The sequence below is a fragment of the Lycorma delicatula genome, chromosome 6 (genome assembly GCF_047948215.1).
Source record: "Lycorma delicatula isolate Av1 chromosome 6, ASM4794821v1, whole genome shotgun sequence".
Classification (NCBI taxonomy): domain Eukaryota; kingdom Metazoa; phylum Arthropoda; class Insecta; order Hemiptera; family Fulgoridae; genus Lycorma; species Lycorma delicatula.
This window is the reverse complement of record NC_134460.1, coordinates 138873074-138900349: the sequence shown is the minus strand read 5'-3', so window position 1 is coordinate 138900349 and position 27276 is coordinate 138873074. Positions and strand designations below refer to the sequence as shown.

Below are 27276 nucleotides of genomic sequence, written 5' to 3'. Positions count from 1 at the left end.
AAGAAAAAAAATAGAAAGCAAAATGAAGTAACCAACTGTTTTATAACTTGTTTTATTTCATCCGTTTTTTTTTTTTTTCATATTTCTTTTATTTTTGATGATATGTATAAACATTTATGCGATTTTTATTCGTATTTATTTTGTTTTACAGTAATTTTTTTTGAGAAGTTTTTAGTAACGTTTCTTTATTACTTTTTCTATCACAAGAATTTTTTTTAGATTTTTATTATGCAATAAAGTGATATTTTACTGCACGATAGTAGTAGTTTTTAAAGAACTATCATCGTGGTGAGATATGACCTTCGCAATAATAAGCTATTCGTTGAAATAGCGGCCTCTTTATTAGGAATTAGGTAAGACGGAGTCGTTTACAGTTCTCGACTTTTGACCCGTAGTGATATTTTTGTATTGTAATTGAACTATTTCCTGCATTATTTTTATTCATATACTAAATTGTATTTGCAATTATTGTAAGTAATATTTTTTTCTTCAGCTAGTTTCTAATAATGGAAACTGTCAAGACTAGTTGAATATAAATTAAAGGAGAAAAAAATTTAAAATTTTACAATTTTTAGTAAATTTTTAATGTAAATTATTTAGCGTCTCTTGAAAACTTTAATTTATTATTTGGAACTAAGTAAGGAAAATATGACTTTCGTTACATTTTATGAAGTTTTTGTTAATTTGTTTTTTTTTTTTAACTGTAAATATTTCGATGTTCGTATTGCAAGAGAGGTTCTATGTATAAGGTAGAGAGGTAGAGCGGAGTATCAAATTACCGCTGGTGAACAGTTCGAGATTCGATCGGTTAAATTATAATGTTAACGGCTCCTGGATACGGTTTCTCCCGATTATTGTGTAGTTTTATTCTAATTAACGATAATATATCTTTGTTCGTTATGAAAAGATGTAACATGGTATACGCACTACTCGAATAACAGTTGCATCAACATCCCATCCCCGAATTAAAAAAGCTGTGCTTAAGTATTTGTATATTTCCGAAATATCGTTTGAGAAGACCCGTTTTGTATTTTATAAAAAAATAATTTTCCGTTTTATTTTGAAATATATATACTGCTTATTTTAAATCGTTTAAATTGATGAGATTTTTTAAATTATTTTAAATTTTGATTGACCGTTTGTATATAAATACATTTCATCTCTGATTGAATTAATTCCTTGTCATTCGTTGACGAACGCGATCCCGGGTTTTCATGTGTACGGATTTTGTAGCGTCCTATCTATTTATATTTTCAGTACAGTTAGTCGATATAAATTAATTTAATATCATTTAAATATTATTAGATTTCTAGAATTAAAATTAAATGCGATCGGTTTAATCTGTTAATTTCTTTCTTTCTTTTATGTTGCTATATTTAGAGACGTAGGTGGAATATACAATTATTTATTTACGGTTTATAAACAATAAAGAAACCTTGAACTTTCAAATAACGTTTTTATTTTATTACTTTGGTATTTTCTGTAATGTTGTTCGAATTTTTTGACATTTAAATTTTGACCTCTGAATGTCATCTCTTTCTTCCCTCTGTTTAGCGCTCGCAACCGGGGGTTGTATATTCCTTAATATTATAGTATAATTTACAACATTATAATGAAAATATAATTTTAGGTAATTTGACTTACTATTAGGACTTATTTATAAAAGAAATTTATTTTTTTGTGTGGGAGGTTACATGCTTGGCTTTTTTAATATTTTGATTCTCTTATAGAATAAGAGAAAGCCGCGGATGGGTCTTTCCCTCGGCTTCACTCAAGTTCAACGAACCGACGAATGTTTTCTCTTGTATTTCCTCAGCAGTTTCAAAAACATCCAGACCTGTTGATATTTGTACAGTACTTTCATATTTTTTGTAGTACTTCCTAATTATTATAAGAGAAAGTGTCTTTCAAATTATTGTATCTGATGTGATCGTAGGATGTTATTATTGTTTCTATAGGGAATCCCCAGTCTCTGTTTAATTTATATTTATTTTCACTACTCTATTGTAATGTTTTCATAATTGTTTTAGTTATTCCAAGCTGTAACCTTTGTTCTGTTAAACGTCTTAACTTTTTTTTAATATATATATGTTGTCACCTTTTGTTTTATAAACTTACGTCATACTACTTTTTTATTCTCTTATTTTAAAAGGTAAATTTTATTGTCAGATGTATTTCTTTAGTCTACTTATTTTCATATGTACATAAGTTTTTATTTGTTTTAAGAAAAATAACGTTAAAATTTCAATATTAGTAGTAAAATCTTTGGTCGGGTTATTAATTAATTTATATGTCTTAAATTAGCCATTAAAATAGCTCTTTTGTGATGCTGCAAGCAGCATGTTCAAGTCCAAAATATAATGTCATATTAAGGACTGATCAACCTTTTACTAAAACAATCCGCACGTCATAAACATGATTATTGAAAAACTACCTAAATTGTTGTTAGGTTTGACCTGCTATATGGAGGTTTAATGGATTTCGTTAACATTTTTTTCAGTTACTATAAAGCATTGTTCAGAAACAGCGTGCGCTTTGATAGTTAGAAATTAAACTACTGGTATGTGCAGTATTAATCTGGGATCCGCCCTAGTTTCAGTCTTAAAATAATTTCCATGGTTTTATTTTCCCTACATTCCGGTTATCCTGTATTTTCCACTCTTCGTTTAATCTAATTAACAGGTGGATTTTGAACATAGTCGTTTTAGTATCGCTATCTCCTGTTACAACATCCACGCTTAAATCTAGTTAAATGTTTTTTTTTGTTTTTTTATGTCTATTCGAATATCCTGTTAAATCTCCGTTTATTTTTGTTCAGCCTTAGTTTGAGGCTAAATTTTTTAACTTAGTTTGAGTGTTTCATTATAGTCGTTTATCAAATTTTACTACAAGATCTTGCTCGAAAGTATCTGCTCACGACGTGTTACAGTTTTCTTTTGGCAGGGACTCATAACGGTTGCTGGCAAACGAAATTAACTTTGTAAATGCAGATTTTTCAAATAACACTAGTGGCCCCTTTGCAGCTCCGCAGCATTATTATTACAAAGTGTTACATATTTTTTAAAAAATCGGTTGAAAATCTATTTACAACACGTTTCTCTCCCAATCCCCTTCTTTTTCCTTTCCTCCCAAAGGTAAAATGCGTGCTCAAAACCAATGATTTTTTTTGTATTCTGTTCGTAGAGGTTCGCAGATATATCATCAACATCGAAGGACCTTCAAAGTGATTTTCTTGTTAGTAATAACCTCGGAAAGTTCCTCAGTTAAGGAATAAATAAAGATTTCTCTAGGGATTCTTAGAGGAGTCTCAAGTTGGGATCCGATGACGCTTGTTGACGTATCTGTGGGTCATTCGGAGCAGAATAAAAAAGAAATCAGCCCTATCCGTTTAGTAGAAAACCCTGACAGACTGAAAATAGGTTTTCTGCCCAATTAGAAAAAAAAACATAAGATGACATTAGAAAGTACATATGCATTTTCTATTATTTTGTTAGATACCAAAAAGGTATATGTCAGAACTTGTTTGTTTTTCTGTTGTCTGAGATTAATTAATTGCATTTTATACTAGTTGTAATCAATGAAGATAAATGTTTATTATTATTTATATAAATTGGATTTTGTATTGTTTGTTTTTTTATTTTTATATAACATATGTAACTATAATTAGGATTATAGGAATAAAAATGTAATTACTTTTTTCTATCTGCATTTATTAAAAAAAAAAGCTTAACGACTGTTTTAGTTATAAATATTGTCTGCATTCTCGTATTTTCATCTCGATGATGTATCATCATCGTCGTCACGCTGAACAACTGCGTACAAATATAAACGCCGTTTACTCCGCATGTTATACGAAGGACATCTGGCGGGCTAATTTGTTTTACAGTTGTTGCTAAATTTGGCTCGATCTATTTGTGGGTTGCTATACATACTTATATTCCCCCCTTTCCTTTCAGATTATTTTATAAACAGTTCTTTACTTGGGAATTCCCTTAACATTCCTTTTTATTACTAACCGTATGAAAAGCTTTACTAAAAAAGGGTTTAATTAGATTTATAATCGATCCAACAATTTACTCCTATCTATTATAATATAATTTTTGTTATTTTTTGTACTAGGAGAGGTTTCTCTTTTTTCCTATGTAATCTAAAATCTTTTTTTTATTCACAGGAATGACTTGCCTCCATTTAGCTGTAAGGGAAGGAAATTTAAACATCGTTAAATGTTTACTAGAATATGGAGCCGACGTTAACGCAAGGGTAAGTATCTTTGATAGTAATTTTTTTTTCAGTTGTTTATTTATTTAGTTTTTTTTATCGATGTAATATATCGAAATCAGGAAAACTGTTGACAGTTATTTTTCAACGAAGTAACCAAATTTTTTGGAACGTTTTCTTCTCAAACCAACTTAGTTTCAAGGATCAAGGAGCAAAATAGCGAGATTTCGGCTAAATCCGCCCTTCTCTTCGACAATAATTTCTGTATTAATGCATGAGCGTCAAAAAGTAACTGTTTATTTTGGTTTAAAGCTTAACCTTTAGTTTACCTTAATGTATTGTAATTAAAATAGACTATAGTTAATCTCATGCGATCGTAAATTGCCAAAATTCCTTTCTGTTAATGATATAGTCGCTAATTTGTGTTATAACGTAATAGTTTATCGCTTCTAGGGACGTTTGATTTACACTGACAAATGCCCAGTGTCAAAATGTTTCATGGATACGTACTAATAATAATTTCCCATAATTGTACGTAAGGTTAACTAATTTAAAATTCTCGTATCCTGTAACATTTAATTAAACACTGCTAGCCGTGAGTTAAACGGCACTTTTACTAGCAGTATTATATCTTTGCAGTTGAAATTGAAACTTGATAACTTTCTAAATACTCATACAAAAGTTTTCCTATTTATTCAACATTCTTTATTTTTTCTTAACCGCTGCATTTTTATTTCATTACTGAAACTATCCAGAAAGGCAAAAGCTAAAAAAAAACAATACGTAAAAAAAATATTAACGTAATTCAAATTTGTATTCTAAAAAATTCTAAAAATTTGTATAGTTAATTGTTTAATTACATATTTATTCTTATTGTCTTCATACAACATCGTTTTGGCGTTTTTAGACCAATGGTTTTCTGGCTACCAGTCATTTTTTTTTTTCAAATAATGGCTGTTATTATAACGATGAGGACAAAGTGATGTTTAAAATACGAGGTTGCTAAATTAAGTACTGCAGGGATGACAAGATAGACTCTGGCTATCACTTTCCTGCGAAAGTTTTATCGACGGTACTGACCTGTGACATTTAACATTTTTATTTACAAATATGAGTTGAACGTTTTCACCAGTTTACATATTTTCTACAAGAAAATAAGAAACGCAATAAACATAACCAGTTTTACTTTTATTAAGTTTTAAATAACCATTTCTTACTGAAGTAGTTACTACGTAATAAACGGACGATAACTTAAAATTTTCTTACGATGTGAGAAAATATAGCTTATAAGGTATATATCGAATATTAGTTAATAAGTTTTTCGCATGTTGGTAAATTAATTATAGTAATAGCTGGTCAAGAAGGTACATTTTTAGATTTCAATATTGAAATGAAATTCCATAAGTAGATAGAAAAAAGAATGAAAAATTAAATACAACCAACCTCTATTTTTTTATAATTATTATGAAACTAGTTATTAGTTATTATTAGGTAAATAATAGTTAGGTTGCCCAGTAGGTGTGGTGTTAGATTGATTTTTTGTGATGGTAAGAACAAATAGAAATTGAAGATGTATACTGTATTTATTTACTACGGTAGGATTTTTAATATTAAATTTCTACGAATTTAAAAAAAATACTTATTTTTTGTATTGTGTTTAAACGGGTGGGTTTTGTTATAATGATTATATCTCTACTATTACTGGACACAACACTTAAGGAACTGAAGTCACTTTTTTGTCACATTTTTTTTATCTTTTTTGTAAAGAAAGGTAGTGTGGGTTGTGTGGTCTATTATGTTTTAAAGACAGATAGCAGTAAATCACGAATTTCATATTCAAACGAAGGCCACTGGGTTTTCTTGTGAATGAATGAACGACTTCATTCCTCCGCCTCGCTTCTCCTACACCATGACATAAGTAACCATTTGTAAGTCCATGTCTATACTCTCTCCCTTTTGATTTTTGCTTCTCTCATTCCCTCTCTCTTCTCCCTCCCATACCTCCCAACCCTTATGCATTCATTCACCGGATGGTGACCGCAAGTGGTCAATAAATGCACGATTTATTTATTAATATACAATATTAAATATCGCATTAATATATAATAAGCGTGCATTCTTTCACATTACATATTACTGGTACACAATATATCTTCTAACACGTTTATTACAATCAAAACACCCACGTCACCGTCCTTCCTATTTACACGGATATGAATACGACGTTTTATTAATTATTTACGTCACAGTTTGTTTTCTTTTTACACAATTATTTCATTCGCTCACTTTTTCTGTTTCTCTAGGATCTCTATATTATTGTTATTAATAAATTAAGTGAGCCGTGGCTTAAAGACGTCATTTTTCATCGTTATTATTGTTTTAATCATCATCATTATTATTGTTAATTTATAATTTAAAAGGTATAAACAAATATGATACAATCTCTAATAAATAATGCATAGTACTAAATAGTATATTATGTTGCGTGAAAAGAAAGTGTATTCGTAGGATGTCATTTGAAAGCCTTTTTTCAGAAATATACAATTATTATGATTAGGTTCCGTCGGGTAATGCCGGATATCGTGAGATTCATAAGATTTAATTTTTTTAAATTTATTTCTTAAATATATGTAAATTAAGTTTTTGAGATTCAATTTTAATAAGTACTTTTTCATTATAATATTTGTATAGTACATCCATGAAGATGGTAAAATGTTCTTTTGTGTGGCTAATTATTCCTGATTTCCAGATCCTAGGTAAAAATTAAAAAGTTAATTAAATAAAGAAATTAACGAACGAAAAATATATGATTTGTGGAGGAGTGTAACTGTAGTTCGTCCAAGGCCACTTACCGAACGTGTAAAATAATTAGATAAGATTCAGAAATGAGAAGAAATATGCATATTACAGTTAACAAAAATATCTATTATCCGAGAAATAGTTTTCTTTCTTAATAACTAGAGATGTAACAATTTACAAAATTCAACTCGCTTGACTTTGTTTTTTAAATTTAGAAATCCTTTCCGAAAAAACCCGATGTCTGGTCTTTGAAACATTGCCCGTCTAATATCCCTTCCTAATCATTAAAAAAAAATTCCACCATTTCAAAGCTTTTTATGATTTGGAAATAGGAAATATCTTTAAAAAAAAAAGAAGAAGTTCATCATCTTATATGCAGGTATGATATCTTGCGAAATGAACATTTCTCATTCTTTTTCTACATTCTTGAAGCTCTACAGATTATTGAAGTAGAAGTTATTGAATTGACTGCGACCTTTCTGAACTCATAAATGTTCTTTCTTACCTCAAAAACCTATGGCTCTGACATTTCATGCCGATTTTATAGTTTGAGTTTTTCTTCGATTTCCCGAAGAACCAAAGTGCTGTCTCTAAAAACTGTTTGTTAACGTATTTAAAAATTATCTAAAACTCGCCCAGAATGCAGCAAAGTCAACTTGGAGGTATCAATTCATGTTTTTTTCTCGTCCGTATTCAGACTTTTCGGCTGGCACAATTTCTACACATTTCAGCGTATAAATTATAAACTTAATGTGTACCTTACCTATCGCAAGCTGTTTCTCACTGGATGTTTTAGTCCTTAACTAAAATATGGTCGAATCATATCATAAATCAGAGAATTCAGGAATTAGGTTGAAGATCTCAACCTAATGTCAACTCTCCCGTCATCTCGCCCCGCTATTTGGTCATGCCAAGAATGTAATTTTCCCACTAAAATATTACCGTTCAGTCTTTTGTATTTTATACGTATAAAGGTATTTGTATCGATCATATTAGTAAATGAGATGTTAACATTTGATTGTAGCCCGTACGTGTTTGTATTCAGTCTAGGTGTAAAGGTCTCGAGTTTTAATATTACAATTTACTAATACATGAAAAAGGGCCTTGAGCTCATTCAAGGTTGCCGTTTATTAATTCAAAGTGATTTTTAATGATTAATTCGTGAAATTATGAAAACGCGTGTGCCACAGAAATGAAAGTGTGCTAGGTATTTTCCTGTGTACGAATATTAGATGAATAATTAATTGTCAGGTTGCTAGTAAATTGATTTATTACGTACATTTATTATTTTAAGAGAAACCGCCTACCTTTTGCGTGTTCATAATTTTATTATTTACCATCACCAGTACCTTTTTTTTATTTCCAGGATGTTCCTGAATAAAGATTTTAAAATTAAAATTTTCGCCTGCGGTTTCTTTTACCGATTCGGAATTTTCATATAAGTTGCCTATTTTCTTGATTCCTTGGACAGTGGTATGTGTGACGCCCTTTACTTATTTCTCGTCCTGTCATATCCTTTATCCAAGGTTCAGTAGTTATTTTCTGTCTTTCTCTTTTTTTAATATGTCTCTCTCCTCTCTGTTTCTCATTTTCCCCACTTAGTCATATAATACGCTATTGCTGTCTAGCATAAACGTATCGTTGCAGTAAAATATTGCAATTTATGACGTCATTATCACAGCTGGATATTAATAGGCGATAAAATACTTATTTATTTGTTGTTGATACATTTATTTCTTTTATATTGAAATATACCCCAAACATATACGTATATGAAATAGTAATATAAATAAAATATATGTTTATTTACTCATAAATAGTTTTACGCATCCGTTTTGTTACGATTGTTTTGAACGAAAGGTATTAATTAATGAAACGATATATATAATATAATTTTCTATAGTTTAATAATAAATTATTGGAATTTTTATGTAAGTTTTAATTTCTTGGTACTTGTTTTTACTGTAATTTTCTGTATTTTTTTAATTTTTAGTGAAAGTATTTGTGATTATTAGCGCCAGTCGATTGGATTGTAATTCTGTACTTGACGGTTTACTTCCCGGTCAAAATAGTAATTTATCTTCGTTCTGCGCACACAGTTTCTTTATTAAGATTTCGTCTTATAAAATCGTTTAAAGCTTTTTAATAAAATGACGATCAATTTTACATTAAATACAATTCATTCATCTGATCGTCGTTCTTCCTTTTTTGCATTTACCGTTGTCTTAATACAGATTTATAAAATAATTTTGACTCGTTTGCTATATCGTTACGTCTATTATTATACTTCCGGTTTAATTTATTCCTTGTTTTTCTTGTCCTTCGTCGTTTTCTGGATATTTCTTTTAGGTAATTTTCTACAATCTATATCTAAAAAAATAATTTATTATATTTCCCAGCTGTTATACACGGTCTTATTGTAAACGTTTTTATTTTTTCATAGTGATCGCTTAATTCATTCAATCATTTTTTTAATATAAAAATGTATAAAATATATATTTTATATATAAAGTAAATTTTTCAAATTCTTTTTTACATACATTTACTTTTTACTTACTCTGTCTATTTTTTACACATACTTTTTAAATCTGTACAGACACGTCTAATATTGTTATAGATATGTCCAGTGCATCTATATATACTTTAATTCTTGTTGTTAATTAGACTAACGTTCATCATCACTTTTCTCGTTTTATTTTATAATAAAATGTCCAAAAATATTATTTACTTAACGTCATAAGCAAATTAGATGTATGCTTTGATACATCTAAACTGTGATACCTGTTTTGTTAAAACCGGAGCGTCTGTTCTAGATTTTAATTGCCGTTCGCTTTATTCTACTTCCAACTGTACAACTTTGGTAAAAATACATTCTTATTGTCGGATCGGTTCGCGTGTGTTTGTGTATAAGACGCAATCGGTTTTTTATCATTTTGTTCCTGTTTACCACAGTTCATACGTTAAGGGTGAAGTCGGTAATAAATTTATCGGTTGAGTTTTCAGATACATTCATACTCTCTCGAAAGATGAGATATAAAAATCTAAACATTATATTAAACATTTGGAGAACGAAGTCTGATTTTTTAAAAGTTAACGATTTCCATTAATCGACAGTTTTATTCATTTTTCAATAAAACAGAATCAGATAATAAAGCCGAATAATAATAATAATAATAATAAATAATAATAATAATAAAGCCGAATTTTCTAGTTCAAACAAAATATAAAGCGAACGGATTTATTTTTGTTTGTTTTTATGTATTACCAGGTATTAAAATAATTAATGGAGGTAAATTCTGTATTTACCCAAGGTGTAGAAACATCATCTATTTTGTTTGTTTGTCACCCATTATTGTACGTACTATGTGTAACCTTGCATAGGATAAATTATACTACAGAATTTTAAAATATAAAAGTAATCTATACAAATTCTAGGAAGTCGACTTAATCTTTGTGAATGAATGGAACCAAATAATTAATTTGAATGCAGCTAATTGAATGCAATTAATTTTGTATGGATTTTTTATACGTTTCATTATCAGAGTATTAATTCGCATTAAAATGTAGTATTTCCCCATCGCCACTTATTAATAGTAGTTTGATATTACATTACCTTTATTTTAATGATATTACTACCTTAAAATAATGTGAAATTTTTCATTTTAATTTGTGTTGTTCATTTTTAATAACGTTTCGATCCATTTCCAATTTATTAGTAAAAAATTGTATCATTATTGTTATATATAGCAGTCTGTTTAACAAACTGGAAGAAAACATCTTTCCGTTTAGTGTTAAATACAATATTATGAAATGTTTTATATAAATCGTTAAAAAAAAAGTTATGATCTAGGCGTTTTAAAATCAAGTAATAGTATAAACAATGTTTTTATTGGATGCACTTGAAAAACTGTAAGAAATTTCAGTAATTGAAAAGTTACTTAAAACTAGTTATCAACGGTGAAACTGTTAAGGATGTCAACTGCAGTAGATATATACTCGTGGTTGTACAAGGGAAATAAAAATTGTCCTGTCGTGACCGTTAAATAACCATAAAGCGTCACAATTCTTATGCGGTATGTAAATCACATCGATAAAAATATCAGGCTGAGTGAAATATCCCGTTATTTTTTTATCGTCTACAAATCTGTATTTTTAATATGAAATTTCCGGTGAAAGTAAATTTTTTTCCAAAACGGTGTAGTTTAATTTTCGCGTTACGTCAACCTCTGGTCAATTTAAATATTCCTGCTGTATTACAGTATTTATTGTTATGCACGCATTCAATAGAAGTTAATTTATCGTATATATCCAAATTATTCGTTCTCAAAATACGATTAAGCATTGCTAATTTCTAATTTCATTAGTTTTCTACACTTTCAGTAGCTCTTATACATGTAGATTACAAATGAAATAAACACTTTCGGTAGGTTATTAAAAATTTATTTTTTAAGAGTTGAGACGATTACTTACACGATTATATAAAATAATTCTTTAAGTTTTTATTTAAAAATGTTGAGTGTACGCGCCATTTGTAACACGACAGATATCAACACGGTAGTCGAATTCGTCCCAAACACGTGCAAGCATAGGCCGGTCAACGGTGGCAACAGCATTTGTGATGCGTTGTTTTAAGTCGTCGTTATCAACAGAACGGGTTGGTACAAAAACTTTTGTCTTTTACATTACACCATAAAAAGTAGTCGCAAGGCGTTAAGTCTGGACTACGTGGTGGCCAACGCTTAAACGCTATGTTTTTTCCTCACACGGCCAATACGTCCTCTGGAAAGGCGTTCATCCAGATAATTTCTGTCCTGTAAGTGCCAATGAGGCGGAGTTCCATCTTTTACAAAAACTAAGTTTTCACTATCTTCCTCGAGTTGGGGGTATTAGTCATTCACTTAACATATCCAGATAAATCATTCCGGTTACTGTCACTTCGTGAAAAAAGAACGGCCCGTACATTCTTTCACGAGATACAGCGCAAAACATATTCACTTTAGGGAATCGCACACATGTTGTAAACTTACTTTGTTTTCGTTTTTTTTTAAACTTTTTTTTTTCTTAAATCTATTCCTGTATATTTCTGTTTTTTGGTTGGTAAAATGAATTCCGGAGCTCTGTCTCAGTTTTATAGCAGGAAGACTTACATAAGTTCCCATTAAATTTTTTTATTGTTTCGTCCACATTTAAACTAACTGTAATTTATAAGGCGTTATTTTCAAACGTTTCCGCAGAATTTTCCACGCAGTTGGTCGAGGAATTTGTAATTCTAAACTTGATCATCTAGTCGATTTGCCTGGGCTACGTTAATACATATCACGAACACGATAAATTTGTTCTTATGAAACGGGCTTTCAGCACTTTTCTTTTTACACAGACACTGTGTGTTTTGAGACTGTTTATTCCAGTCGTAGATTGATTTTCTTGTTAGTGGTGATTTAGCATAATTTGTTCTGAAACCTCGCTGTTCGATAGTAACCGAGTTTGTTTTGGCCAATTCAAGCACACAAAAAGCTTTCTCTACTGCAGAAGCGGCCAATTTGCCAGACTGGTAACGTGATACATAAGTCAGGGACATTAGCAGCAGAGCAGATAACCAACATAAACTTCCCTGTAAAACCATATCATTTACTGTATTCACACACACCAGGTTAATATTTTATATGCTATCGAAAGTGTATATTTCATTTGTAATCATCCTGTATTATGCGACTTGCTTTAAAGAACCTTGACTTATAATGTTTTTAAACTTAGTAAAGATGTTGCACGGTTACACACCTCGTACACACTAGTACTCACACGCTCCCGTTTTAATTAGTGTATTTATTGTTAAAATTAAGAATCTCAGATCGTATGATTTAAACATTATTGACTGTTTTTTTTTTTGTAATTAATTATCTTTTCGCACGCTTTATTTCGTGCAGGTTTTTTTTATTTTAATATTTTTATAATCAATTCTTCAATAAATCATTGCATCACAGCGGCACGATTCGCTATACTTAGCTCTGTTAAATTAATTAATTTGTTTGTTATTTAATTAATATTACGTCTTATAATTAAATTTATTTGTTTTTATTGTAATTTAGAAATTCCAGACTTGTTATTGTATGTCGTAATGTCACTGAAATCCCAGATTTACGTGAAGTTTTGAAAACTAGTCGTATTAACGTCTTTGTAACTTGGAAATGTTAACGCGAGTATTTTGTGAATCGATGTCTAATCATTAAATAATTTTTTTTATTTATGGTAAGTTTAACTCCGTAAAAACCCAAAAATAGTTATTTTTTTATGTCGTCTGAACACGAAAATAAAATATATTAAAGGAAATCGTAAATGTTTTTCGTTCGAGATTTAATGATATTGCAATGACACGAACGGTTTTAAAAACAATAAATCTTATAATACTATAAATCACTAGAATTTTTTGTTTCATCGGGTGGAGTAAACATTTTTAGCTTCATAATCTCATAAATAATGCAGAAAGAATTCGTTGGTTAATTCGAGAATCCGTCAACGTAGAATGAATTCCGGAGCTGTCTCAGTTTTATGTCAGGAAGATAAGTTCCCATTAATTTTTTTTTGAATACCATGTTCGACTAAATTTACCAAATTTAAATTATCTGTATATCCGTGCTTTGCCCGGGTCTTGTTTTATTTTTATGAGGGCATCCGATAGTTTCAAATCCGGTTAATAGAAAAGTGCCGATTGATCGATCGATTTGTAGTAAAGTAAAAGATACTCCGTGGTTTTTGTAATTCAAAATATCTTTCTTCAGATAAGAAAAATATTATGTTTGTTATTATTTATTTTTAATGTAACTTATTTTGTTTACAAATTATGACGTCCAAAATTCAAAACAAAGTAGAAGCAATCTATATTGTAACTTGACGTAACCCTTAAGCAGTTAAGCAGAATCGTCGGATATCTAGAGCGTTTTTTAAATACAAGATTTGTTTGCCAATATATCAGACCGATAAAAGTTTTATGAGTTGCATTTTATTTTATTCTGAAATCTATTCCTGTTAAAAGAATTATCAATGATCAGTCGTACGCTACAAAATATCCATTTGTTGTTTCCACGCGCCACATAATCTCGGAAGTTATCTGGTGAATTAATCATAAAAAAAATACACTCGTATTAAAAAAATACTTAATTTGGCCATTTTGTTTACGGATGTGGGTCAAATTCGCCACTCTTCAAATATATTAATATATATTTTAATAGTTGCTGCTAAAATCCAATTGTTTGGTTAAATTTATTTAAATCGTCAGTTGAAGGTAAAGGCGAAGGCAAATTGTTGAAAATTTTCCACGTATCAGATACATTTTTCATTCTTTTGTTACCGATTTAGGAATCGTAACTTGGTTCTACTTTTATTAAAAACAGTTGTAATGTTTGTGTGTATGTGTGTGTGTGTGTGTGTGTGTGTGTGTGTATATATCTATATTTATTATCATTTATATTGTATTACTATAGTTTATTGTGAAGTATTTTTATTGTATATAGCGGATATAGTATGGAATAGCTAAATGTGCCTCCAGTTGCTCCACGAGGTCACACCCGCATCCTTGGGTTATCCCGCTCATTTGGTTTGGTTCTGTAAAAAATAATGAGATGTGGAATCATAACCTTTTTCTCCTTATTTATTTATTTATTTATTTTCTTTACGAAGTTTATTTTTTAAGTCTTATTTATTTATTTTTTTGTTAATTTACGCAGTAAAAAATATGTGTCTTCTCTTTATTTTGTTAATGTTTCGATTTTATTAAGGTGATTGGGTTTATTGTTTGATATTAGCTAATTCAATTATCTTCAATTGATCGTCAGTTTTTTTCGCAGTATAGCATTTTTTTTAGAGTAATGACATTTATAAATTAGCTTTTGAACGTTATTTTTTGTAGGTAAAAAAAAAAAGAAAACTTTTTAGTATAAGGAATGTTTTATGAATATTTATGTTGATTTTGAGGATTTATTTCTACACACCTGTAGTTTTTATAAGCGACTGCATTTTTAAGCGAGTTGCGTAAAATCGGGAAATATTATCTCGTGACCTGTTGGAGTACCAGTTTATAGTTCATTGAACCTACCTTCTGAAACATCATGCTTCTAATTGAAACATAAAAGTATTTTTCCCAGCGTGCCCTATAGGTGATAAAACGAAGGTAAATTACGTGAATTTTTGGTTAATTATATTATTTAGAACACTAATATTTTAGCTCTGTAAATATTCGATCGGTTATTTTAATTATCAGTAGTGTACATAAAAGTTTATTTTTATTAATAAAGTTGAAAGTACATAAAATGTCATATTTCGATTTTTTTCCTATTAAGATAATTTATCGTTTCTGATTATTAATTCTTTTAAAAATGGAAATTATCTTCGAAAATTACACGTACACGTGCAGTTCTATGTATTTGTGTTTATAAGTAGTTCTTGGTTATCAATTTGCTGTTACATAAACAAGCTCTGTTACATGTCTTGAATTCGTGAATTTCTAAAAAATAGATTTTTAATATTCTCATATAATTTCGATTATGACTATAGTAGATAATTAATAAACGACTACTGATAAAAACTTCATGTGACACCTAAATTCATCTTGACTAAATTAATATTTAAAATATTAAATATATAATAAGAAACGTAATTTTATGATCATTATTTGGTTACTATACAAAGTGAAATATGATGCATAAAAAATAATTATTTTAACGTGCTTTATGTTTGGGAATACCCTGAAGACATTTTAATGGCTGTATTACATGCTTTGAATAGAAATGAATGCAAATGTTGTAATGGCAGTATTTCATTACAGTGCATTTTTATTTTTTTGTATTTGCTGTTTTAACTTATCAGTAATTAATACAAATAAATAAATAATAGATTACAAAGTTCAACAAGAATCTTTTTTCTAGTTCTGGAAATAATCTAATTGTATTAAGGTGACATATACATAATTTTATTGTTAGATTAATTTACAATCTCCTGAGTCTTCTATGAATCACTTCATTCGGGGATTCATCCCCGAGTCTTTGATATAGTTATGACACAGATGAAGGTTGATTGATATAGTTTTACCAATTCCATTATTCGTGAGCTTTTTCTGAAAGGATTGTTATATTGTTCTTCATACAACTAAACCCTTTGGTGAATAGGGTGAAGGGGATCATATAGAATTGAATACCATCTGCATTCCAGTGGGATTTTGCTGATATACTGCTGTATATTAAGCTCAGTGAAAAGGGCAACAAGAAATTGCTTCTCTCCTCACTTTCCCTGTAAGCTTCATATGGGAATGTTATTATTCTTGAGAATAGCTATGACATTTTCAGGAGTGATTTATGACTTGAGGTCAGGTGGGTTTATGGCATTTAACAATTAATACCCTCTGTATGACTAAAAATTAGTATTAAAGCTTGATTGTTTTTACTTTTCCATGTTCATAATCTACTTTTATATATTTTTTATTATTTTTTTTTTTTTTTTATTGCAGGAGTTGAAGTGTGGATTAACACCGCTTCATCTTGCAATCCGAGAGAAAAATGAAGCAGTCTGCCAGTTCCTCTTAAATTATTGCAGAGATAGTCTTGATTTAGAAATGCCAACTTATGGTGGAATCACAGCCTATCAGATGGCAGGTCGTGTACTTCCAACTGTAGCGGTTCATTTGAATCAGCTGGGTGCTATATTCCATCCTTTTGATGATTCAGATGACAGTGATTATGATGAAAGTACTGACAGTGATGATGATGAGGTGAGTTTTTTCATAGTCATTTAATTATGCTTGCATCACTTATTTCATTCATCAGTAAATTAAGGAGATCCTAAACAGCTTTTCATATTTTTAATTATTGCTTCATACAAAATTTGAAATGCTTAAGTATTATGAGTATTTGCCTGTATTAGAAGAACTCTTGGTCTCCCACCATTTTAGTTATTATAGCTGGAGTGCAGCTAATGAATTTTTTTTTCTTTAAACTTTTCCCACATGCCTAATTTTCATTCAAAAAACTGTAACAGATAGTGAGGTTAAGAAAATTTTTTACAAAAAATCAAGATAATTAGTTTTTCTTTTCCTTTTTATGATAATTTTTTTCTATTAAAACCACTCAAAAATAATGTAATAAATTCTGCACAGATTTACATAATGATTTTAATCTGATCACTTTTATTTTTTTATCTTTCAAAATATTAAAAAAAAATTAAATAGAATCTGTTTTTTCTTGTTTTCAGATGTTAGAGAGACCAGGATATAACTCGTTTAACAAAATGAATGGTTCAAATGGTGTGGTTAATGTAGCTGCATGAAGTGATGTAATATATAAAGAATGTAAGAAAATATTTTATTTGTATATAATTGTAATTAAATTAAATTACAATAATGTATGTATGTAATTTTATTAAAAATATTAAATGAAAGTACATTTAAAAAATAAGAAAGATGGATGAAATTAAGAAGAATGGAAATGATTTATACCAACTGATATAAATATATCATTATAAAATACGGTTCTGATTTGACAGTTACTCGTTTTTAGGATAGTAAGTTGGATAGTTTAAGAAATTCCTGACTGTGCCTGGGGTTTTTTTTTTTTTCATTTAACTCTTGTATATTATAATTTCACAGAAACTTATGTCAAAACTATAGATTTACAAAATTGTTATAAAAACAAAATATATTTTATATAATTTTAATAATTTAATAATTAGTTTTAAGACATTAGTCTGTATTTGTACCTGAAATTTTTACAATTTTATTTGTATACTTTTTGATCAGCAGACTTACCCATGTTATTACACTGTTTTCCTGTGTAAAAACCAAAGTTAAGCAATTTTTGAAAGCATAAAAAAATTAATGAAATTGTTTACTTATATAATTATGCGTTGCTGGCATCCTTTAGTGGGTGTCAAGCGTGAAATGCATTTGACTAAAAAAAATCTATCAATACCCTCTTGCCTAAGCCCAGAAGGACTTGAAAACAAAAACAGAATAACAAAAAAGGTATATTTTGTTTTAATTTTAAGCTAATTTAAATTATTTATTACATAATGAGTTGATAAAAATAATATTATTTTTTATAATAATAATTATTGTATTGAAATTATTTGGATTATTTTAAGAAATTGACTATTTTTTAAGTAAATTACTATTGTTCAGTAGAATTTTTTATTTTATTCTTGCTATTTTATTTATTTTTTTATGTAGATAATATATAATGTATAAAGAGAATATATTTTATTTATAATACCTTTTTTATGTTCATATATAAGTAGGTAAAGAAAGAAAGGACATATAACTGTTCTTGATTTTTGTATAAATATAATGTGAAAATGAGAAGTTATGAAAGAATTATTGATAATGGGATAATGATAGTGATTTATGGGCTGATAATAAGTACTGAGTAAAAATAAATGCAAGGGAAGGAGATGGAAACAGTAAGTACAAGTACTAGAAAAGTGATGTAACAAGTAATAATAGCCTCGAACAAGAGATGTGGAAGTTAAGTTGGAGTACAGGAGGATTTTCCCAAAGTATAACAGAATTATTGTGGGATGCCAAGTTACTATAAGTAACAAGGTGATTTATGTTATGCAGAATTGGATTTGATAGAAATAAAAGATGGTTGACACATATTCGGGTCACATTTGACCCTCGTTTAAACTATCATTCCAGTTAAAGTATGTTGATTTTAAATATTTTCTAAGTTGTTACAACTGCTTGGTATTGACTCTTGACTTCCATTTATTAATGATATGAATATTAGTGATTTTAAAGTTACAGTAAAGCCTGGTTATAACTCGGTTGTAGAGTGGTACACAATGACACATGTTATAATACTACAGTATTGACCAATTTTTGCATTGTGTCATAATCTTTAAATATATTGGTTTTATTAATAAACAGTAAACATGAAAAAAAATGTATTAAAAGTGAAAAGTAAATAAAGATAAATAACCTTCTCTAACAGCAGGCAGGAATTTGATATTTTCTTAACTTTTAGTTTCTGTTTTTCAAGTAGTCCTACAATTGGCTGTTTATTTGTTTTGTATTTTTATTGATGATAAAAATACAAAACAAATAATATTATTATTATATATATATATAATATAATATAATATTTTGTTTTCTTATCTAATTACTCTCATTCATTACTGTTGTATTCAAGAGCCATTGATCTTTGAAAGTAAGTCATATTCTTATTCAGTGTTAGATTATTTTTGCTACGACATTATAAATTGTTTTACATGAATTTTTCACGGGACAATACTCTACCTGCATTATATCTAAATCGATTCTATGAATGAGTGTTATAACCAGGGTTTACTGTAATCATAACATATGTTATGTTGTATACCGGTTACAGTTATTGTTGATGTAATGTAATAATGTTTCCAACTACTGGTCAACTTAAATTAAGTAAAGACTACAAATGCACATATCCTTGTATATATAGACTGTATAGAAATACTTTAAAATTTCACTTTTATTGAGACAATGGCTGGTAAATATTTTATATATATTTGTGTGTATGTATAAAATGTGCCATTATCTCAAAAAAATTGAAATTGTATTTTTTAAATGGAGAACTATGATTATTTTATTAAGGTAGTGATTTAGCTTATAATTGTAGTCAAAACAGTTAGTAATTTTTTTTAATTTTTATTTATTCTTCGATAAAAGTTTAGACAAAAATTTTTTTAAATAAATAAAAGAAAGGTTTTTATATTTATAATAATTTATTTTATTTAATATTATTAATGTTGTGTTACACATTTGATTTAAGAGCATAAGTAAATTAATTATTTGATTTCAGCTTTTTTTCTATTTATATTAAATATATGTTCAATTATTTATTTTTAATACCAAAAATTATTTTATTATATTTGTATAAAGAAATGAATCAGTGTAAATTATGTAATGTGTTCATTATTTTCTGATATCTAATATGTTAGTTAAAGCATCTGGTCAGTTTATAAAGTTTTAATATATATTGTTAATTATTATTATTAGTGTTTTTCACTTTAATTTAGTCTAAACATATTAAAAAAAATAATACATTTATTAAATTAATGAAAAGAATTTTTTTCTTTATTTTATTAGGGCACTTTTAAATATTTGATTTGTTGTATTATAATTCTTACTTATTTTTCTATACTATTAAATGTTTGATTAATGAGGAAAATATATGGTAATAATTTATTGATTAGGTACGCTGTTTTTATTTATATATTTGTTTATATTATAATTTGTTTTGGTTTAATGCAGTTAACTATTTTGTTCATAATTAAAATAAATACTCCCTAATAAAAAAATAGTAATAAAAAGTTTAATTGCCTTAGTCAAGTAAATGATACCCATATGTAGGCTTTATATGTAGTAGATAGTCTAAAGTCATGTTGGCTTTAGATTTTGTAACATTATTTGCCTTGGTAGTTCAGTTGGTAATTGTAGTGGTATTCTGAATTTACTTCATTAAATTCCCACCTGTGGCTTGTAATTTTTTCTTTATCCGAATCCAGGTTGCATCACCATAAATGGTACAATAGCTGTGATTCATAATAATTCATTATTATTTATTTATTTATTTATTTTTATATTTGTATAGATTATTGTATATTAATCATATTTATTGTAGGATTGTACCCACATATTAACCAAATTATGATGATTATACAATAACTGTACATTCAATTATCTTATTTGTCTTTGTAGCGATATTTAGATATCCATGCTTTATCTGCATAAGCATGCAAATAGAAAATGCAGAGTAGATTGTAACATTAGTATTATGGGAAAATATGGTTTGTGTTTATAATTAATACAGTAAAATATTGAAAAAAGGAACATATTGAAAATCATATTAGAGAGTTATACAAATTAAGCTGCCATGAGTGCACCAAATATTACATTTAGCAACACATTCAACCCTGATGCAAAAGTACTCCAAATAATATTCATAATATTCACTTGTAGATAACTGTATAGACACAGGAGGCAAACACTAAAGAAAAAAAAAATTATTTGGTGTTGTCATTACAGTTGAGCTTTTCCTTACAGTTTTCATAAATTATATGAAGAAACTTGTTGTTTTATATCTAGCAGGTTGTTACATGTGATATGAAAGTAAAGGAAAATATGATAATGCAACTATTACAGCATTTCCTAGAGTAAAATAAATGAGAGGCAGGGTATATTAGCAGCTCCTAAAACTGATGCTATATTACAAAAATGGTATTTTGTAACATAAGTTGATTATTTTATAAGATCGAACTATCCTATGTAACAATCTTTGTTTTCCTTAGTATGTTATTAACAGACTCAAAACAGTCTTGTGATACTTAAAAACAATAACCATAAACAGTAGCAATATAATCTGTGAAGGACCTTTATAGTAGCCGATAAGGCCTTTTGTTTCATTTCTATATATTTGGATAAACTTTTCTTTTTTTTGTGTTGATCAATGAAAAATATTCAATTAAACTTACATTAGGCTCTTAGCAGAATTATTTTTTCTGTTAAAATATTGTTTTATTGTATGTTATATATTTTAAAGTGTTCATATGCTTTAAATGTTTTATTTTAATTTTATCTATTTTTTTTTTATATATTATTTAAGAAAAGGTGATTTTTACGTGGTTTTGCATTTTTTTATTGAGCATTTTAGTTACCAATATTTTTTTTCTTTCAGGGTTTGGATGATTCAATATTTTGGAAGTAATGTACTACTTAAAACTAATCCTTACTATTTAATCAATATATATTATATTTATAATTTAATTATTCTTAGTTCTTTACAAACAACCCTCAATATTATTAGTTGAGGATGTACTGATTTGTAAAATAGTTTATTCTTTTTTTTTTATGCTCTTAAATCACTCAAGTTAATTATTTGTATTCTTTAACACTGAAAAAAATAATATTCATTTGTGATGACTTATCTGTATTAATTAGAGATTATTCTTTAAATATATTGCATTGTTTATTTGTAAGTAAATATCATTATTTATAATTTATTATTGTTAATATTTTAGGATGTTAATATTAGTAACAATTAATTTGTCTTTTGTTCAATGTATAATATTTAAATTATTTATATTTTTTTGTGATTAAATGAGTTTTTTTATGTAATTATTAATTTACCTCAGAAACGCTGAAGGCTTGGGCATGGGAAATATGGTATATGAATTTTTTAGTTTGTGAAAAATGCCAAGCCCGATCAGGATTAAAACCAGGAACCTTCTGGATAAAAGGCAGAGGTGCTATCACTCATTTTTATTTTATTATTACTTTTTTATGGAAAATTGATTTATTTTTAATATAACATTTGGATGTATTTTCTTTGAAAGGAAGTATAAGAGGACTGTGTCTAGTCATCTAATATTGTCGGAAGCTAGGAAATATCTTGGATGCATTAGTGTACTGTATTATTATTTTGTTACAAGTGAAGATTGTAAATAAATACGATTATTATAAGCAATTAAATTATGTCTTTATTTTTTATGTTAAGGTGTGACCAGAAGTAATTTGTATTAATTTAATGAAATGAATCGATGGTTTTTGATAATATGTTACATACATATTAATTGTAAACACATGCATATTAGTTAGGTTAATGCTTAATTTTCTGAACATATTTTTTTGTCTGATCTCAATTAACCAAAACTAGGTTGTTTTGGCTATTTGATACTACAACTATATCAGAAATTTTGTTAAATGTTTACATGTATTCCATCTACATATATTTAAAGCAAAAGCATTTTTTGGTAAGTTTTTTCAATTAAATACAAGTACATAAAAATAGATTTTCAATAATTCAAAATCACTATTGTCAATCCATCATAAATTAATAATCATGTTCCATTTGAATTTAATATGATGATTTGCTAAAAAAAAAAGGGTGTATTTTTATGTGTTATAATGTTTAAACTGTTATGGGTTGATGAATTAATTGTTAAAAACTGTTGTATTGACAGATAACATTAAAATAATTATCTTATTTTTATTTTAATAAATGTCAAATTGTTTGAAACCCAGTCAGGCATGGTTTTTTTTTTACATGCTACTATTATCATTCATCATTGTAACTATTATTGAATGTCACCTTTTTATTATTGTATGAATAATTAAACACATAGATTTGTGTTTATTTACTGATAAACTTTATTAATTTAACATTTGGAATTATAAAATTAAAATTACAAAATAAAAGTTTATATGCACATTTTTATATTCAGTAACAGCAGTCTGTTAAATACAGTTTGCATCAACCCCTTCTTGTTTCTGCTACACATTTATTATTAGATCTTGTTTTTGTTAACAGATTTTAGTGAACTTTCTTATATACATTGTGTTTTTAATTGGATAAAATTTATACGTTTGCATTTTACTCTAAATTAAATCTGCTAAAGCAAATACTTTTTAATATTTCATTTAATAGAAGTTACGTCAAATTACTAAGTATATAAACTGAGCACATAGTAAATATATCCTAGTTGCAAGCAGTTATTTTAACATTTATAATAAAGAAGGTATAGCATTGACATGATGATTATAAGATACATATCCTCTGTATTATTACCTCTCTTTTGTTTCCTGTCAGCATTGCTCTAAATGCATTAATATTATCTTAAACTATAATACTTTCACACAAAAGCTCTTATTCTGATTTTAAATAACTTGAATATAAATGAAATGTAGAGCTCACTAAACAGCATGACAAAATGTGACCACTCTAAAATTACAAAATATTAAACCTCTCACTTTCAAAATAATAGAAGTGTTTCTTCGAAAGTAACTAAAGAAGATTCAAAAGATTTACTGCTGTATCTTCTCTAGTGGTAAATTGACTGAAGATAGGTCATTTGGAAGGGAGAAGTGCAGTACTTTGGAAGCGATTTATATTTAATAGATTCAAATTTTAAGTGTGTAATTCTGTCAAATAATAAAATTTGCATCATTGAATAATTCTTGTGGTTCTTCATTTTCTGTACTACCGTGTTTTTATATTATATTCACTTGGTTGTGAATCCTAAAACTTGAGCATTCAAACAATTTCTGACAAAAACTAAAAAAATGCCTTTGCTTATAAAGTACTGACTTAATTTATTTTTTTGGTTGCTAGAGATTGATTGCATATGCTTCCATGCTGAGATTCAGTGTACTTTATTATTAAATGTGAAAAATCTTGTTTCATATTTATATTAAAATATTTATTGTAGCCATTACTAGTTATTATTCAGATTTATTTTCTTGGGTTACTGTTAAAAAAGTAGTAAGAGATTTATGGTTATTGTCTAAAAGATAGATTAATTTGATAAACGTGCTATGTTTTCAAGTTTTCTTTTATGTAATCATCAAACACGCGCTAGTTATTAATAATCTTAAAAACGGTTTCAAATAAAAATTTTCAATGAAATTTAGTGTTTTGATTGGGTAGTCAAATTCTGCATATTTTTTAGCCGGTTCAGATTCTGTTTCAATAACAGAATAATCTACTCTGGCCTCACAACTAGTAATATTTCATGGTTTCAGTTACATCCTGGTCTGATAATCTATCAGTGATATTATTATGACAATATTTTTATCATTGCTTTTAATACTCTATAGATTTTATTCTACTAATTAATCAGGAAATCATGTGGTAGATAATCAAAGTTCTGTTATATTTAGATACTTACTATCATAATTATAAATAAAATATGCCAATTTTATTTTAGATTAAATGTATTTTTCAAGTTTATTTTTGTCACTACATGATACTCATGTTAACATATATACCATACTTTAAATTATTGCTATAATGGTAAAAAAAAAATATATAAGGTTTTTTTTTAATTGAAGTATAATAGCTTCATAAAAACTTTAGAAATAAATTGAATGTTTTAAAACACCTCATCTTTAAATGAAATTAGCGGCTCTATATGTGAAGTACACTTATATGCAGTGATTATATTAAAAGTTATGATTAATTACATATATATTTTTTTTTAACTATTATTATGTTAAATGATAAGTTTTTTTTGTGTCAATTCTTTCAATTAAAAGTAATTTGAAATCTGTTGTTACATCACATATCTGATCTAATTTGGACTGGGAAGGGGACTGGTTACAATTGACATTGACTTTTATAGAAATATGCATATTGAATGATTGAATACAACAAAATTATCAGTAATCAAAATTTTAGTATACCAGATTTAATGACATACTATGGCATAAGTATACAAAAAGTATAATGCTATAAACATTATTAACCAAAAAAAATTAACTTTTTTTAATGTGGTTGCTGTTTGTCTATTAATTTAATATTGCATCTTATAAGATTTTATTGTAAGATATGAACATCAAAACAAACAAAAAATTGATTAGTCATTAAATGACATAAAATGAATGACCAAAAATAATTTTTTATTATAGTAGTGTTTCTAGTTTACATACTTTCCTGAAAATGACATAATGTATGAGATCTCTTTCAGACTTGTTTAAATATTCACAACTTGATATTAACTTTAAGCATTTCCATGTTTTCAAAGTTGAATTTGCACAAAAAGATATGAACAAGATTTATAGAAAATTGTGTTTAGTTGGCTTGTCATTGCACAATCCTATTTTGATTTCAATAGAATGAAAAATAGTAATAATACATGATAAATTAAGCTTTTGGTCATACTTAATTTACTGCCTTCTACAGTGATAAACTGATTAATATTTGATTTAAATTATTTTTATTATTATTTCAGTTAAACATAATGAATTTATGTATCTGTATATGCGAAGAATGATTTTGTTTAAATATAATGTCTTTTTTATTTTTATTTTTTTATTTCATCAAGCAGTACTTCCTTTTTCTCCATAGAATATTTGTAATAGGTTACTACAAGAATATGATATGGCTTGTAAGAATAAGTGTGTTGAAAGACTCAGCCTTAGCAAATTGTGGCATATTAAATTTCAATTATACACTGAAAAACAGGAGTCATTAATTCTTTTTATATATTTCCATTATATCAACAGACAAAACTCCTATCCCTCATAATCTTCGAAAAATATTTTAAATTTGCGTACCTGAATTCACATGGTTTTTTTGTAAATAATAATTGTTCTGTTTTTAATTATACATTTGAATCTTTGAAGTCATATGAAGTAAGATTTTTTTTAATGTTTTTGTATTAAATGGGTGAAAATACATATGCTTACAAATTAAACATATTATTATGTTAATAATTCAGATTTATTCAACAATTACATAATTATTTTTTTAATACAATTTTTTCATAAAGTGTAATTATATAAATCCATGAATGTATAATCAAATGCATTATTGGAAAAATTTAAATACTTTTCATTAAAAAGAAATTATAATTGAAAATATTTTTGGTTTTTATCGGTTATTATATAACTGATAAAATAATTGCTGGAGTAGCCTTGCTGTCTGGTGTATTTGCTGTGTCTTCCATTCGCTTTTAAACAAAACAAGGATGTTTGTATTAGTCATGGATTTATTTTTGAAACAGCCCAAAAGAGGAGAACCAATGTAGCCGAAGACATTCCACAAATGTTGCCAACTTTATTTTTGGCAGAGCTACCCAGTTAGAAAATCTATTTATGTTCTCATCTTTTATTTTTATAAACAAACATTTTTATTACGCTGATTAATTTTAAAGTTCGTTGAAACATTTTCCTTATAATTACGTACTATTGAATCACTATAGTACATTTATGGCTTATTTATTTTGAAGATTTACATGGCTGACTAATCATAAAAATTTATTTGTAATCCCTTGTGGTGCACTGCATGATACATTATAAATGAGTGTACACAGCCTTCACACAAGATTCATTTTTTTATTAAAAAATGATTTCTGTGTAAAAAATATTAAAATTCAAATATATTATTAATTGCACTTATTAATTAAATAAATAATGATATTAATTATTGCACTTATTAATTAAATAAATAATGAAATATTGTTTTCATTTTGTGCGAAAAATGTTAAAACCCTCACCTTTCTTAAAAAAGCTTTACTCCTTTTTTTATTAATATTTTATGTTTATTAAAACTGAACTTAATGTTTGTGGTTATGGCAGCAACTCCCACTGTTAAGAAATCCTATTTTGGGAGATTTTTTAGTAAAAAGAAACAAATATTGGTTATATATATTTTTTTTAATTTGATAATTTTATTAAAATGTCAAAAATCATTACATGACATCGATTTGCAAATAGAGATAAGTAAAGATGTCCATGTACGAGTA

General features: G+C 27.4%; 1 protein-coding gene across 4 annotated transcripts in view; it reads left to right on the top strand.

The window, feature by feature from the left end:
• Positions 1-22504, top strand: part of cact (NF-kappa-B inhibitor cactus) — a 130260-nt gene extending 107756 nt beyond the window's left edge. For 3 of the 4 annotated variants that reach the window (XM_075368624.1, XM_075368626.1, XM_075368627.1), the window contains exons 5-7: positions 4172-4260; positions 16514-16774; positions 17254-20228. In XM_075368624.1, coding sequence (XP_075224739.1) covers positions 4172-4260; positions 16514-16774; positions 17254-17328 — 425 coding nt within the window. In that variant the 3' untranslated portion in view covers positions 17329-20228. Of the gene's footprint in view, positions 1-4171; positions 4261-16513; positions 16775-17253; positions 20229-21710 lie in introns of those variants that run through there. The other variant, XM_075368625.1, reaches the window with a different exon arrangement.
• Positions 22505-27276: the final 4772 nt, after the last annotated feature.